Genomic DNA, 12,323 nt, shown 5'->3' on the forward strand with positions numbered 1-12,323 from the left:
GTTTGAAATAAAACAAATTTATGTATGTTATACTAAAAGTGTAACTCTGTTCTTTATAATGGCACTTATGGTGGTAGAAACCTAAATGGTAGAAATCTAACCAGTTGGCTGCTTTTAACTCTGTCCATTCAAATAGCATTTGATTTAGTTTTCCCCACTCATTCTCTTCTCAAGCTTGCAAGTACATTCAGGTGCAATAGTGAGGAGTCGGAGCAGAATTTGAATTGAACCTTTGGGCGTTGTCTGCTCACACTAGCATCAGTGGAAATGCACATCATCCCTTACGGCCCCCAGTTGCCATCATCCCACCATGTTGGCATATACCTGGGCCCTTCAGGAACAAGTTCTGTGACCCATTCTGGCATGTAGTCATTTGCTCATCTCATATGCCAGGCCTCCTCAGTTAAGATTCTCAGGGCAATAGCCTTCTGCTGTTAACCAGAAATAACATTCTGCTCCACCCCACACCCTCCTGGATGGTTAGAGGACTCGGAGAGCTTTCTTAAGCCCACTGTACTAAACATTGCATGCAGAAATTTCTACTCTGTTGCTGACACTCAGGGCCCTTTATGTGGACTTCTCAGAGAGGCCTTTGTATCCATAGGCACCATCACTGCACTCAGATCTCCAGGCTCAGCTGGGAGGATTATTGTTTCTACCCATCTCCAGACTTGAGGGCAGGCTGGAGCAAAGGGCTCTTCTCAGAAATCACTATCGGTGTCTTAGCAGTCTTGCTTCTCTTCTGAATTTCCTAACCCTTTTCCTCAACTTGAAGATCCTTACACAGGAAAAACTCTCTTACATTATCATCATTCTCTTAAATCAGTAAGTTTTATGCCCTCCTTTATAATTCCTGATTTTTGATAAGATAAATTTTAATGTTGAAAATCAGACTTTTTAATTACAAAGCATGATTCTGAAAATGAAAACATTTTTCTCAAATCATTACCTCGACCATGAGTTTCACTGGATTAGTTTGAAATTCCTAATCAATGAAATGTCTAATTTGGAAGTCAAAAGCATATAACAGATGTATCTTTGCATAAAAAGAAATACCATGAAGGTTAAAAACATACTAGGTAATTTCTTTCCCCCTCACCAATATTATCCCTGACATAATATGAAAAGGTATGTTCTGCCACCTAAATGATTGAGTCATTCCCTAGAGAGGAGCAAAATAGGAAACCCTGAATTATCAGTTTGCATGCTTTTTAATTAGCACTATTCAAGTTGATTGAAATAGAACAGTTTTTAATATTTAAACCAGTTTCCATTTGCTTTTCTACTTTAATTGTGCTCTGAAAGCCATTATCTTACTACAGGTATCATAATTTCCAGAAGTTGTATATACTTCAACTAAACCAAGGTCTCCAACTATCTCATTTTCTAATTTACTCACATGTAGAAAGACTCTGTATTAGTGACTTCTAAACAAAAAAAAAATGGTTTTTGAAGTAGGAGTTAGAACCTCCCAATTACTTCCCCATTACCAAATTCTAACAAGCTGAGATTCTTACAGAAATGTCAGTCTTCCTTTGACAACATACATTTTTTCTTCTTGGGATTTCTTTTTTCAGTCCCTGTTTATTTTTGGTTCTTGGAGAAATTTCATTTTTTCAATATGAAAATAGCAAGGCCAACACAAAATAGAAATATGAATCATAGGATATGGCAAAACCAAAGGAATGGGGAAAAGACAATAGCAAAGGGAAGAGATGAGATGTTGTGAAAAGACACAACAATAGGATGTCCTATTATCAGGGATGATGTTGGGGAAAGAGGAAAAAAAGGCAGAAAGGTATTTCTGGGAACTTAGGGACCAAGGTTGGTCTCCCTCTCCTTTTGATTCCCCTTTCTTTGATCAATGCAATGAGTGAGAAAGATAAAGTAGGACAGGGCAGATCCTACTTGACAAGCAGGGCAGATTCCTCCAAAGGAAAATGAAAGTTCAGAACAGAGCTTGGAATGAGGCTGAAATGGAGATAATACTGTTAACACCTCCCCTGAAGCTAAGATGGATCCTGCAAATACCTGGAAATGATGATTTTAGTAGCTTGAATTCATCTCTCTACAACTATTCTAGAATGGAAAATCCTATTATTCCCTTGCAGTTACTTTTACCTGTTTGTCTCTCATCTACTACTTGGGATTATCTGCATTTCCAGTCCACAGTTGGTTCTAAATGGGATATTGATGAGACCTGGCTGCTTGGGGAATTATTTTGGAAACAGTGGAAGATATTAATTGGATAGATGGGAGGAGTGTACACCAGAAGGAAATATGTTGTAACCCAGAGTGACAGAATTTAGGTTTCCCAGCGTGGAAAGAGAGGGGACCCGTTCACCAAGGATTTATTGAGCTCCTTCTATGTGCCAGACACTGTTCTCCCATTCTGGGCGTGAAGGGAATAAGATAAGGGCAGCAAGCACAAATTCTGAGAGAGAAGAATGGGCAGTTGAAGAGGAAAACAAAGGGAATCAAGATGCATGAGATGATGGGGTTCTCTGCCTTAGGTTTCCTCTTGAGACCCCCTCATCAAAGTTCTCTTCCTCTTCTGCAGTGGCATCCTGGTACTGCAAATACTTGGAGATGAGTTCATTCATGTTGCTCTCAGAAGTGTTTAAGCTTATTCTCAGAAGATGTAATATCTTCTAAAGTTTCTTCTTTTTTTTGTTATTGTCAAATTAAATCTTTGTCATTATTTGTCTTCAAGTTTGAATACCTTTAACATCCCATTTTGGTGGAATTCTCCTGTTTTTGAAAACTTTGGATGATATCTGACAATCCGATTCTTTTTCTTATTTGTGAACCCATGAACTCTTTTGCACATTTTTCTTAAAATAATTTTAGGATATCATCAGAACAATGGCATGATTTGCAAAGGCAAAGTTCCTAACTATCCTGGCAGACCAGTTACTGCTGAAGTAATTATGATTTCAAACATCTCACACATGGAAAAACAGACCTTGATTCACAGTTCTCTGTGCTTCCAGAGAAGCACATTTTAGGGTATCAATCGATGTCTCTCATGACACTGTAAGTGCCTTGTGAGAGGAATATTGCCTTTGCATTATCAGCATGGAACAGAGTTCCTGATACTTGTTTAACGCCTGTAGTTAGTAAATATTTGATACATTAATTTAGCCTCTTTCAAAACAAGACAAAGGTTCTACCCAATAGTGGGGACATTTATTAAATAATCTATTCAATTACCTTTTAGAATTGTAATTTAAGTTCTTTAATCATAGTATTAAGAGCAAGAAAGAAAACCATGGAGATCTGGAACATTCTCTCATTTTCAGATGAATAAAAGTGACTCCCAGGAAAGCTAAATGGCAATCCCATGGTATATAAGTAGTTATATCAGCACTTCCTGTGGCATCCAGGTCTCAGCATTCTTTTCTATGGCTTTACTGAAGTAAATTTGTTATAGTCAGTTGATAACTGTGCTTCCTCTTTTCAGGGCCCTAAAGGCAAAAAAGGAGCTCCTGGTCCTCCTGGAAAACGTGGGGTTCCTGTAAGTAATAGACCTCTTTCATCTTTCTTATTTTTCTACATAGAATCAGCAACTTCAGCAAGCAGAAAAGTTAGGGGCCAATTATGTCATGTTGGATAAATCAGATTGTCTTGAGAGAAAAATTAAATCCATGCTGGAACACAGAGGGAACAAACTATGACCACTAACTTCAAAACCAAACTTGCTGTTTAAATAGAAGTTCTAGGACTGAAAGATGCTATTTGCCTGTTTTATGGAGCCCATTCTGTGGACTCTGATGGGAACTTGGATCATAACTAAATGAATAATGACAAAGGTCAGAGATTTTCAAGCATAATTAAAACGACATGAGCTGGATTTTAAATGGAAGACTCAGCCTCTCAGTCTCCTGACAAATAGAACAGAATGTCTCACAATTTTTTTTTAATTTTTCTTTTCTATTCCCTTTCATCGAAGAACAAAGATTAATTTTTCATTAACCATCAGTTTTTTCCTCTGCCCTGATAGATATGTGTCAGCTGACTTAAGATTTCCCGTTTGTGCCCCTATAACCAAGGCTTTGATGCCTGGTTTGGATGGACTATATTGGATCAAAATAGGTAGAGAAAATGAACATAAAATACAATCACATTCAGATCAGAGATTCCTACATATAAAATCTAGTTGCTCAAAAGGAGAAACTAAAACTTCAGGCACTTCTTCCATTATATAATTACTTTTTCTTAATTTTTTATTTATTTTCCCCCAAAGAAACTTTATGTTTAAGGAATACAGACTTCATGCATTTCATAAATACAACTTTAAGAATACAGTGATTCTTCCCACCATACCCACACTCCAATCTACTCTCTCCCACTCCTCCTCATCCTCTTTCTCCCATTCCAGTACCATTCTCCACTAAGATTCATTTTCAGTTAACTTTATGCATATAAGACCAACTCAATACTAAGTAAAGAGTGCAACAATTTGCACAGTAAAAAAAAAAAAAGACAAAAAATTGTTTCTCAACAGGGTTGAATAAAGGGTTATTCAAAGTCATTCCATCTTGAAGTTAATTTCACTTCTTTTTTTTTTTAGAAACTTAATTAACTTTAACCAAGCACCCAAGAATGATACATCTTTTGGGAGCACTTAGATATAGTTACAATACAACTCTTTGAGAACAGTGGTCCTGCACAGGAAGTTAGTGCACAGTGATTCTTATTATTAATTTAACAATTAACACTCTTATGTATGACATCAGTGATCAGCTGAGGCTGTTGACATGAGCTGCCTAGACTATAGAAGCCTTTTGAATCCACAAACTCCATCAGTTTTTAGACAAGGCCATAGTAAAATGGAAGTTCTCTCCTCCTTTCAGAGAAAAGTACCTCCTTCTTTGATGACCACTTCTTTCCACTGGAGTCTCACCCACTGAGATCCTTCCTATAGGACACTTTTTGCCTCAGTGTCTTGGCTTTCCATTCCTAAAATGCTATTGTGGGCTTTTCAGCCAGACCAGAATGCCTTAACGGCTGATTCTGAAGTCAGAGTGCTATTTAAAGTGATTGTCATTCTATGAGTCTGTTGTGTGGACCGCAGAATGTTGGAACATTCACTCCTTTTTAATTCTATTATTATTACCAGAACCTTAACCCTATCCATATGATCACTCTAACACTGAAGGTGGTACTTTTACCACCCAGCTTGAGGGGATTTGGGACCCCCCATGGCAAGTTTTTGATCTGTATCCTGAGAAGTCGGTAGGAATGTATGCAGAAGTATACAACTTTAGTTACAAACTTCATACACTTCATAATTACAACTTTAGGAACACAATGATTCTTGCCACCATGCCCACCTTCCCACCCATACTCTAAATCCCTCTTCCTCATTACTCTCTTATATAATTACTTAATTCAGGGTGGCAGCCAAAAGAGTCATGACTTGTTTCTTGGGAAGATAGCACATACAAGGGTTTGCGATGGTGAGTAAGCCTGTAGCCTATGTTAACAGCTGCATATTAAAGACCTTTACTTCACAGCTAGTTGTGCATGAAAATTACCCAAGAATTGTACTAAGACTGTAACAGTTACTCAGTAAATTGTAGATTAGCTTGGCATTTTTCTTAGGTAACTTTTTAAAATAGCTATCTGTTGAATCTAAATTGTAAATCATTTATGAACCTAAAAAAAAAAAAAAAAAAAACAGAAAATGTGTACTACAGTATAAAAATATAGCTCCTCCAATAAATATGAAAATATATTGTTACTTAAACATCTGTACATCATCTCTCTATAATGCAAGTAATTTTTCATTATCAAGGGACTTCCAGGCCCCCCTGGGCCAAAAGGCATACAAGGATACCATGGACAAGATGGGATTTCAGGAAATCCTGGAAAAGTTGGCCCACCAGGAAAACAGGGACTTCCTGTAAGTAGTGTGAATTTCTCTTTGCTCTTTATTTCTTACATGTTGTCTCCTTGCTTTATTGAAATTATATGTATGATTTCCAGGGGCTATCAATAGGTGAGTTATCTTGGATATTTTGTATCTAATATCCCATACTATTAGTAATTTATGCCATTTTATACATATAAAATCATGTAAAGAATTATAAAGAAACAAAATTTTAGGGCTATACAACCTGTCTGTACTTTGAGTTCATCAAAAGTCTTAGGCCAACTTTGGAATAGCTAGATCTTGGCAGTAACTCAAGATCAGTTCAACTGAAAATTATTTTCCCTTTACTTTTACAGCCTCACCATTTTATAATTGTGTGTATGTTTTCTTTCTGTTCATCTAGGGATGATGCAATGATGTATGTACACTTATTTTATGCAAATTTCTATATTATTTGCTTGATCAGAAATTTTTGAATCATAGTTTTGTCTTCACTCAACTGTCCATCTTTCATTCCTTAATGTTATCCTAATCCAGATAGTTTTGCTATCTTAGCTTGTGTTTTCATTCAGACCACTGAAAGAATTAACTACTCACTTTCAAGAACACAATAAAATTTACCCTTTTACATTTCCACTGTTTGGATATGATTATCTGTTGATTTATTTTCTTTTAAATACATAAAGTTATTTATTCACATCTAGCATGTCAGTATTCCTAAACTCAAATTCAGATTAATATTTTTCTTTACTGTGGTGAGTTATCTCATTAAATAAAAATATGAAACTGTGACATAATTAATTTTAATTATTTCCTACATAAATATCTATTCAGATTCTGTCTGAAAAGACAACTATTTTTAAGGAGTCATAACATGGTATCTGTTTAGGAGGAAATGTGTCATTATGTCAGAACATCAGAGGATCAGTCACATTAAGGTCTAGACAACCCTGGCAGCCAAGCTGAAGTTTTCAATTAAAACAGTTACTTTAGAGATTCCCATCGATACTATCAGTCTAGTTAGAAAAGATTCCAGTTAGGATCCAAGTCCTAAGGGGAGCTCTTGCCCTGAGCCTTCATCTTTCTGTTGTTCTGCAGGCTTACCACGTAATAGTTTTAAGATGAAATTGTGAAAGTTTAAAAACACAACAGCAAAACCTTTTGAATTCATCTGAGAGTCTATATTTTTGTGGATTAGGTTTCATGGGAAATGTTATGGTGAAACTTTTCCTATTTATTTGGATAGCATCTTGAGAGTTCAAACAAGGAAAACCACATTTGAAAAAGTATATATCTTAAATCTTGTTGCTGTACCCAGCTTTATGTGGGTGTCTCCAGAAGTTCATAAGAATAAAAAGAGAGTTGTAAATACTTTCATGTGCTGAATAATGACATGTTAGTCATTATGTGATGAGCCACATATGTGATGGTAGTCCACAGAGAGTAAAATTGAGCTCAAAAATTCCTAATAACATGACAATCAAAATGGCTGTGTTTATGGTGATGCTGGTATAAATAGATCTTTATTGCCAATAATATGAAAGTATTATACAATTATGTATGGTATATAATATTTGATCATGGTAACACACACCTATGTATTAGTCTTAAGATGAAACTGAGAAACTTTAAAAATACAACAGTAAAACCCTTTGAATTGGTCTGACAGTCTATATTTTTGTAGATTAGGTTTCACAGGAAATCTTATAGTAATACTTTTGCTGTTGGAAAAGTTACCATATTGTGGATTACCATCTTTTGGATTATGTTTCACAGGAAATGTTACATTGAAACTTTTCCTACTGGAAAAGTTCTTTTTATTGGAAAAGTTATGTTACCAGTTTGTATATTTATATACTATGATGTTTATCATTATTTTATTACTACTTTTCTTCAAAAAGATTCACACAAAGATACAATGGCAAAATTGATTAACAATGCATTCCTCAGAACATATCATAATGCATAACTGTGTTAATAGGAAATAAATGTTTAATTATTTTATTAACTTACTATTTAGTTAACTGATTAATTAACAGAAGTAAGAAATAATACAGATATCCATTCCAGTTGGGGATAATTGAACCAGTATCCTAGATACAAAGGTACTTCAAAAAGTTCATGAGTAATGAATTAAAAGATAATGCGTAATTATCATAGACTTTCTGTGGCACTCTTATGTATGTTTAATAAGCATTTCAGCATTTGAGATATTTATCAGATCATTTGTGGCTCATAAAAAGATCGATTATTTTTACATCAAATCACTTAAAAATAACTTCTTTCTGGAAATATGTCATTACTCATACTGGAGTGCCTTGTTCTAGTCTTAGCTCTTCTGATTATGATTCAGCTTCCCACTCTTGCATACTCTGCCTTCTGAATAAAATGAAAATAATTTTTAAATAAAAATCATTTTCTCTTGCATAAAATGTACAATGTAGCAACTGATTGTTAGCTGCCACTGATTTCTAGCATGAAAATATATATTTTTTCATAACTCTACATCCTTCTTTAGTAGTGAGATAATAATCAAGCACAGTAATTTAATGCCTAAGAGAAAATCAATATAGAAAATATTAAATTAATGTAAATTAGATGCTAATCCATTCCGTTCCATAGATTACCACTCTATGCCTATTCCTGGAATCTGTCACACTAGAATTATTGGCTGTGTAGCTAAAAGCTCGTGTATTACACAAGAACACTAGCTCTGTCTACAATATTCAAGAATAAAGGGGATTCTGGCATTGTGGCATAGCAACATAAGCCTGCACCTGTGATGCCGGCATCCCTTATGGGCACCGTTGAAGACCCTGCTGCTCCACTTCCAATCCAACTCCCTGTTAATGTGCCTGGGAAAGCAGTAGAAGATGGCCTATGTCCTTGTTCTCCTGCCCCAAGCTCCAGGCTTCGGCCTAGCCCAGCTCCAGCCATTGCAGCCATTTGCAGAGAAAATCAGCAAATGGAAGGGGTGTGTGTGTGTGTGTGTGTGTGTGTGTGTGTGTCTCACTCTCTCTTGCTCACTCTCTCACCACCTGACACTGCATCATTGGTCTGTCAGTGCCAGGCCTCTGTACTATGAATAATTTCTAAACTGTCCTGCACATCAGGCTTCTCCCTCAAGATGTAGATGGAAATGTTGGGCAATTTGACATAAGTCACCTCCAAAGTTCTGAATTCCACAGGAGGCTGAACATTTTAAAAGATGTTTTAGCTTTGGATTCATTATTTTTTTAGGCTTCCTTCCTCATTTGTCTTTTACTCTAGGTACAAAGTTGTTGGGATAACCATATTAATGAATTTGTGGCATATTATCATCCTACAAATGTTGCATGGACCTAGTCTGATTTTCTTTAATTTCCACTCTTATTCCCTTCTCCTTAAAATAGCCAACTATTTTATGTGATATTTTGTTTAATTTATTAAAGATGCAGACAGAGAGAGTGACAGATAGGGAGAGTTCTCACCCACTAGTCTACTCCCCAAATGTACACAGAGCCAGGGAAGGGCTGGGACTAAAGCCAGAGATTGGGAATGCAATCCAGATCCCCCATACAGGTAGTTGGAACCAACAGCCTGATCTATCACCACTGCCTCCAAGGGTCCACAATAGTAAGAAGCTGTATTCAAGAGCTGGAGCCAGATATGGAACCCAGATACTTCCATATGGAACATGGACTTCCCATTTGGCATATTTACCATTAGGCCAAAGGCCCACTCCTGTGTTTTCATGTATATTTTTATTTGTATCTATTATCCTAGAAATGTCTAGGACTTTTGTGGATTTATCTTGAATATTATAGGTGATCTTAGGCCATTCTGCTTCTTAATTCCTTTATTAAATATCAAATTTTTAAGACTCATTCAGTTTGCAATAGGTATATCAGCTTCCCCTCTTCTAATTGGCACAATCTTCATGCTGTTTATTAACTACATTTTAACTAGCAAAAGAAATTTAGGTAGGAACAACACACATCTGTATCTAGAATATGTATCTACATCTGAGTATAATTGCAGCTATCTCCAACTGATCCCCCAGGAACCATTGGATTACCACCATAATTACTAATTTTAAAAAGATTGACTGAGTTCTACTAAATGCTCCATCTTGTTTATCCCATTATTGAGAGCCTCCTCTATGGAGGAGTTTGCATAGAAACTAATTATCTTCACAGTGCTTCAATTTTAAGAGACTTACCTAAATTCATCTTTCTTAGACCTTATATTAGAGCATTTTTCATCATCACAATAATAAAATACCTGAGACAAGCTACTTTGTAAAGAGACAAGCTATTTTTTCACAGGTTTGAAGGCTGAAAGTCCAATATAAAGCAACCCCAGTCAGTCTGACCTCTTGTGAGGTTCTAATGACAGATAACATCAAGGAAGCTCATATGGCACCAAGAAATCACATTTCCAGACAGGAAGACAAAAATCTGGATGGGGCTGGGTTTCTTCTTTTTATAACTCTCCCATGAGAATTTGCTCAGGGTCCCACAAGAATTGCCCAGTTTCTTCCAAGGGCAGTACCTCTAACGACCTAAGACCTCCCATTAGACCAACCTCCCAATATAGCCACACTCAGGACCAAACTCCCAGCCATGTCCCTTAGATGACAAACTACATCCAAACCATAAAAGATTTCTTTTCAATCTCATGTCGAATTCCTTTACTAGCTGGCTAATCTCTTAGTATTTCATTCTGATTAGTGTAGATTCATATTTCAAGTCATTGTCCCAAGTCCAGCCCACTGAGAAGAGTTCTTCCTACTAATGTCTTTTGGAATCTGGTGTAGCAGCCATCTACTTCTGTCTGATGTTGATAGTCAATGCAGAGCTGGCGCCGTGGCTCAATAGGCTAATCCTCCACCTTGCGGCGCCGGCACACCGGGTTCTAGTCCCAATCAGGGCGCCGGATTCTGTCCCGGTTGCCCCTCTTCCAGGCCAGCTCTCTGCTGTGGCCAGGGAGTGCAGTGGAGGATGGCCCAAGTGCTTGGGCCCTGCACCCCATGGGAGACCAGGAAAAAGCACCTGGCTCCTGGCTCCTGCCATCGGATCAGCGCGGTGCGCCGGCTGCAGCGGCGGCCATTGGAGGGTGAACCAACGGCAAGGGAAGACCTTTCTCTCTCTGTCTCTCTCTCTCACTGTCCACTCTGCCTATCAAAAAAAAAAAAAAAAAAAAAAAAAAAAGATAGTCAATGCAGATATAAATCAGGAGTGAACTTTTTCCTCCTCTATTAATTAGCAAAGGGAATTCTCTAGGAATTCAGGAGGAGCGATATCAAAACAATAGGAGCAAGTAAAAGAGTATCTCAAAAAGTTCTTGGAAAAATGGAATTAAAAGGCGCTTATTTTGGTATAAAAATTTTTGAAATCCATGCATTATTTTGTCATAGAATGCATTACTTTCCATGAACTTTTTGAAGACTCCTAATATGGAAATCTGAGTTGCCTTTGTACAAATTTTGTCTGTGATTTCTGGACCAGCTAGAGCCCAATCTTAATATGTACTGTTTCCACTTAAGAGTAGAATACTGGAATTCACCTCCAATTTTATGATTCAGCTGATTAGATATCACCTAGTTCATAATGGGCAGATCACGGAACATAGCCATTTTTTTGCCCAGGGTCAGTTGTTCTGATTCAACTAGAGTAAGCCTAAAACTGTTTTCCAGCTGAAAAATTGCATTTGACAAAGATGGTTATCTCTAAAATTTTAATTTTAGATGTTAAGCTGTGATTCTGTTATAGTAGATTGCCAAAGAGTGTCAGAACAGTGCATATACCAGCTACAGAGCCTTCTGATATTATGAGATATGCTTAGTTATAAGGTCCAAATAGCAGTGTAGGTCACATGTGTCGCTCCCCCTCTTCGTGGAGGAACGACACAGGACCCTGCACTGTTCTTTCGTCTGCTCGGCCCTCCCCGGGTTTGCTGCTGGTTCTTCCCGGGTTGGCTACTATCCCTTCCACCTCCGTGGAAGGGCAGTTCCCCCTGGCCACATTCCCCACTTCCGCAGGGGAGCGGCACACCGCCGGCCGGCTTTCTCGGGGGCTGCACAGGTGTTCCCTTAGATGTTCCCCTTAGATGTTCCTGGTGCATGCCGTCTCTCTCCTCCTTTATAGTCCTCCTCCGCCAAGTCCTCCTCCGAGTTAGGACTCGGCTGCCCACACGCCGAGTACGCTGCTCTCCAATCAGGAGCAAGTCCTACAGTTTATTGGTTGAACTGGAGGCAGCTGTGTAAAAGCTGTTTTCTTCTCTCCCAGCGCCATATTGTGGGAGAGCAGATGCATAGAATAAGTCTTAATTCCAGTAACTTAGTCCAGTCCGAACTGCTCCCCACAACATGGCATCCTGAAACTGCTGCAGAACCTTTTTGCTTCAGGGCCCCAACCGAACAAAGCACTTGAATAGACAAAGCTCCAAAGAAGATATACAGATG

General features: G+C 37.7%; 1 protein-coding gene across 1 annotated transcript in view; it reads left to right on the plus strand.

The window, feature by feature from the left end:
- Positions 1-12,323, plus strand: part of COL24A1 (collagen type XXIV alpha 1 chain) — a gene marked incomplete at its 5' end in the record, with an annotated part of 418,086 nt that overhangs the window by 330,924 nt on the left and 74,839 nt on the right. Inside the window, 2 exons of the mRNA XM_089299394.1 lie at positions 3,464-3,517; positions 5,801-5,908. Coding sequence (XP_089155520.1) covers positions 3,464-3,517; positions 5,801-5,908 — 162 coding nt within the window. The remainder of the gene's footprint in view (positions 1-3,463; positions 3,518-5,800; positions 5,909-12,323) is intronic.

This window comes from Oryctolagus cuniculus, chromosome 7 (genome assembly GCF_051225735.1).
Source record: "Oryctolagus cuniculus isolate XC-2025 breed Fujian yellow rabbit chromosome 7, ASM5122573v1, whole genome shotgun sequence".
Classification (NCBI taxonomy): Eukaryota; Metazoa; Chordata; class Mammalia; order Lagomorpha; family Leporidae; genus Oryctolagus; species Oryctolagus cuniculus.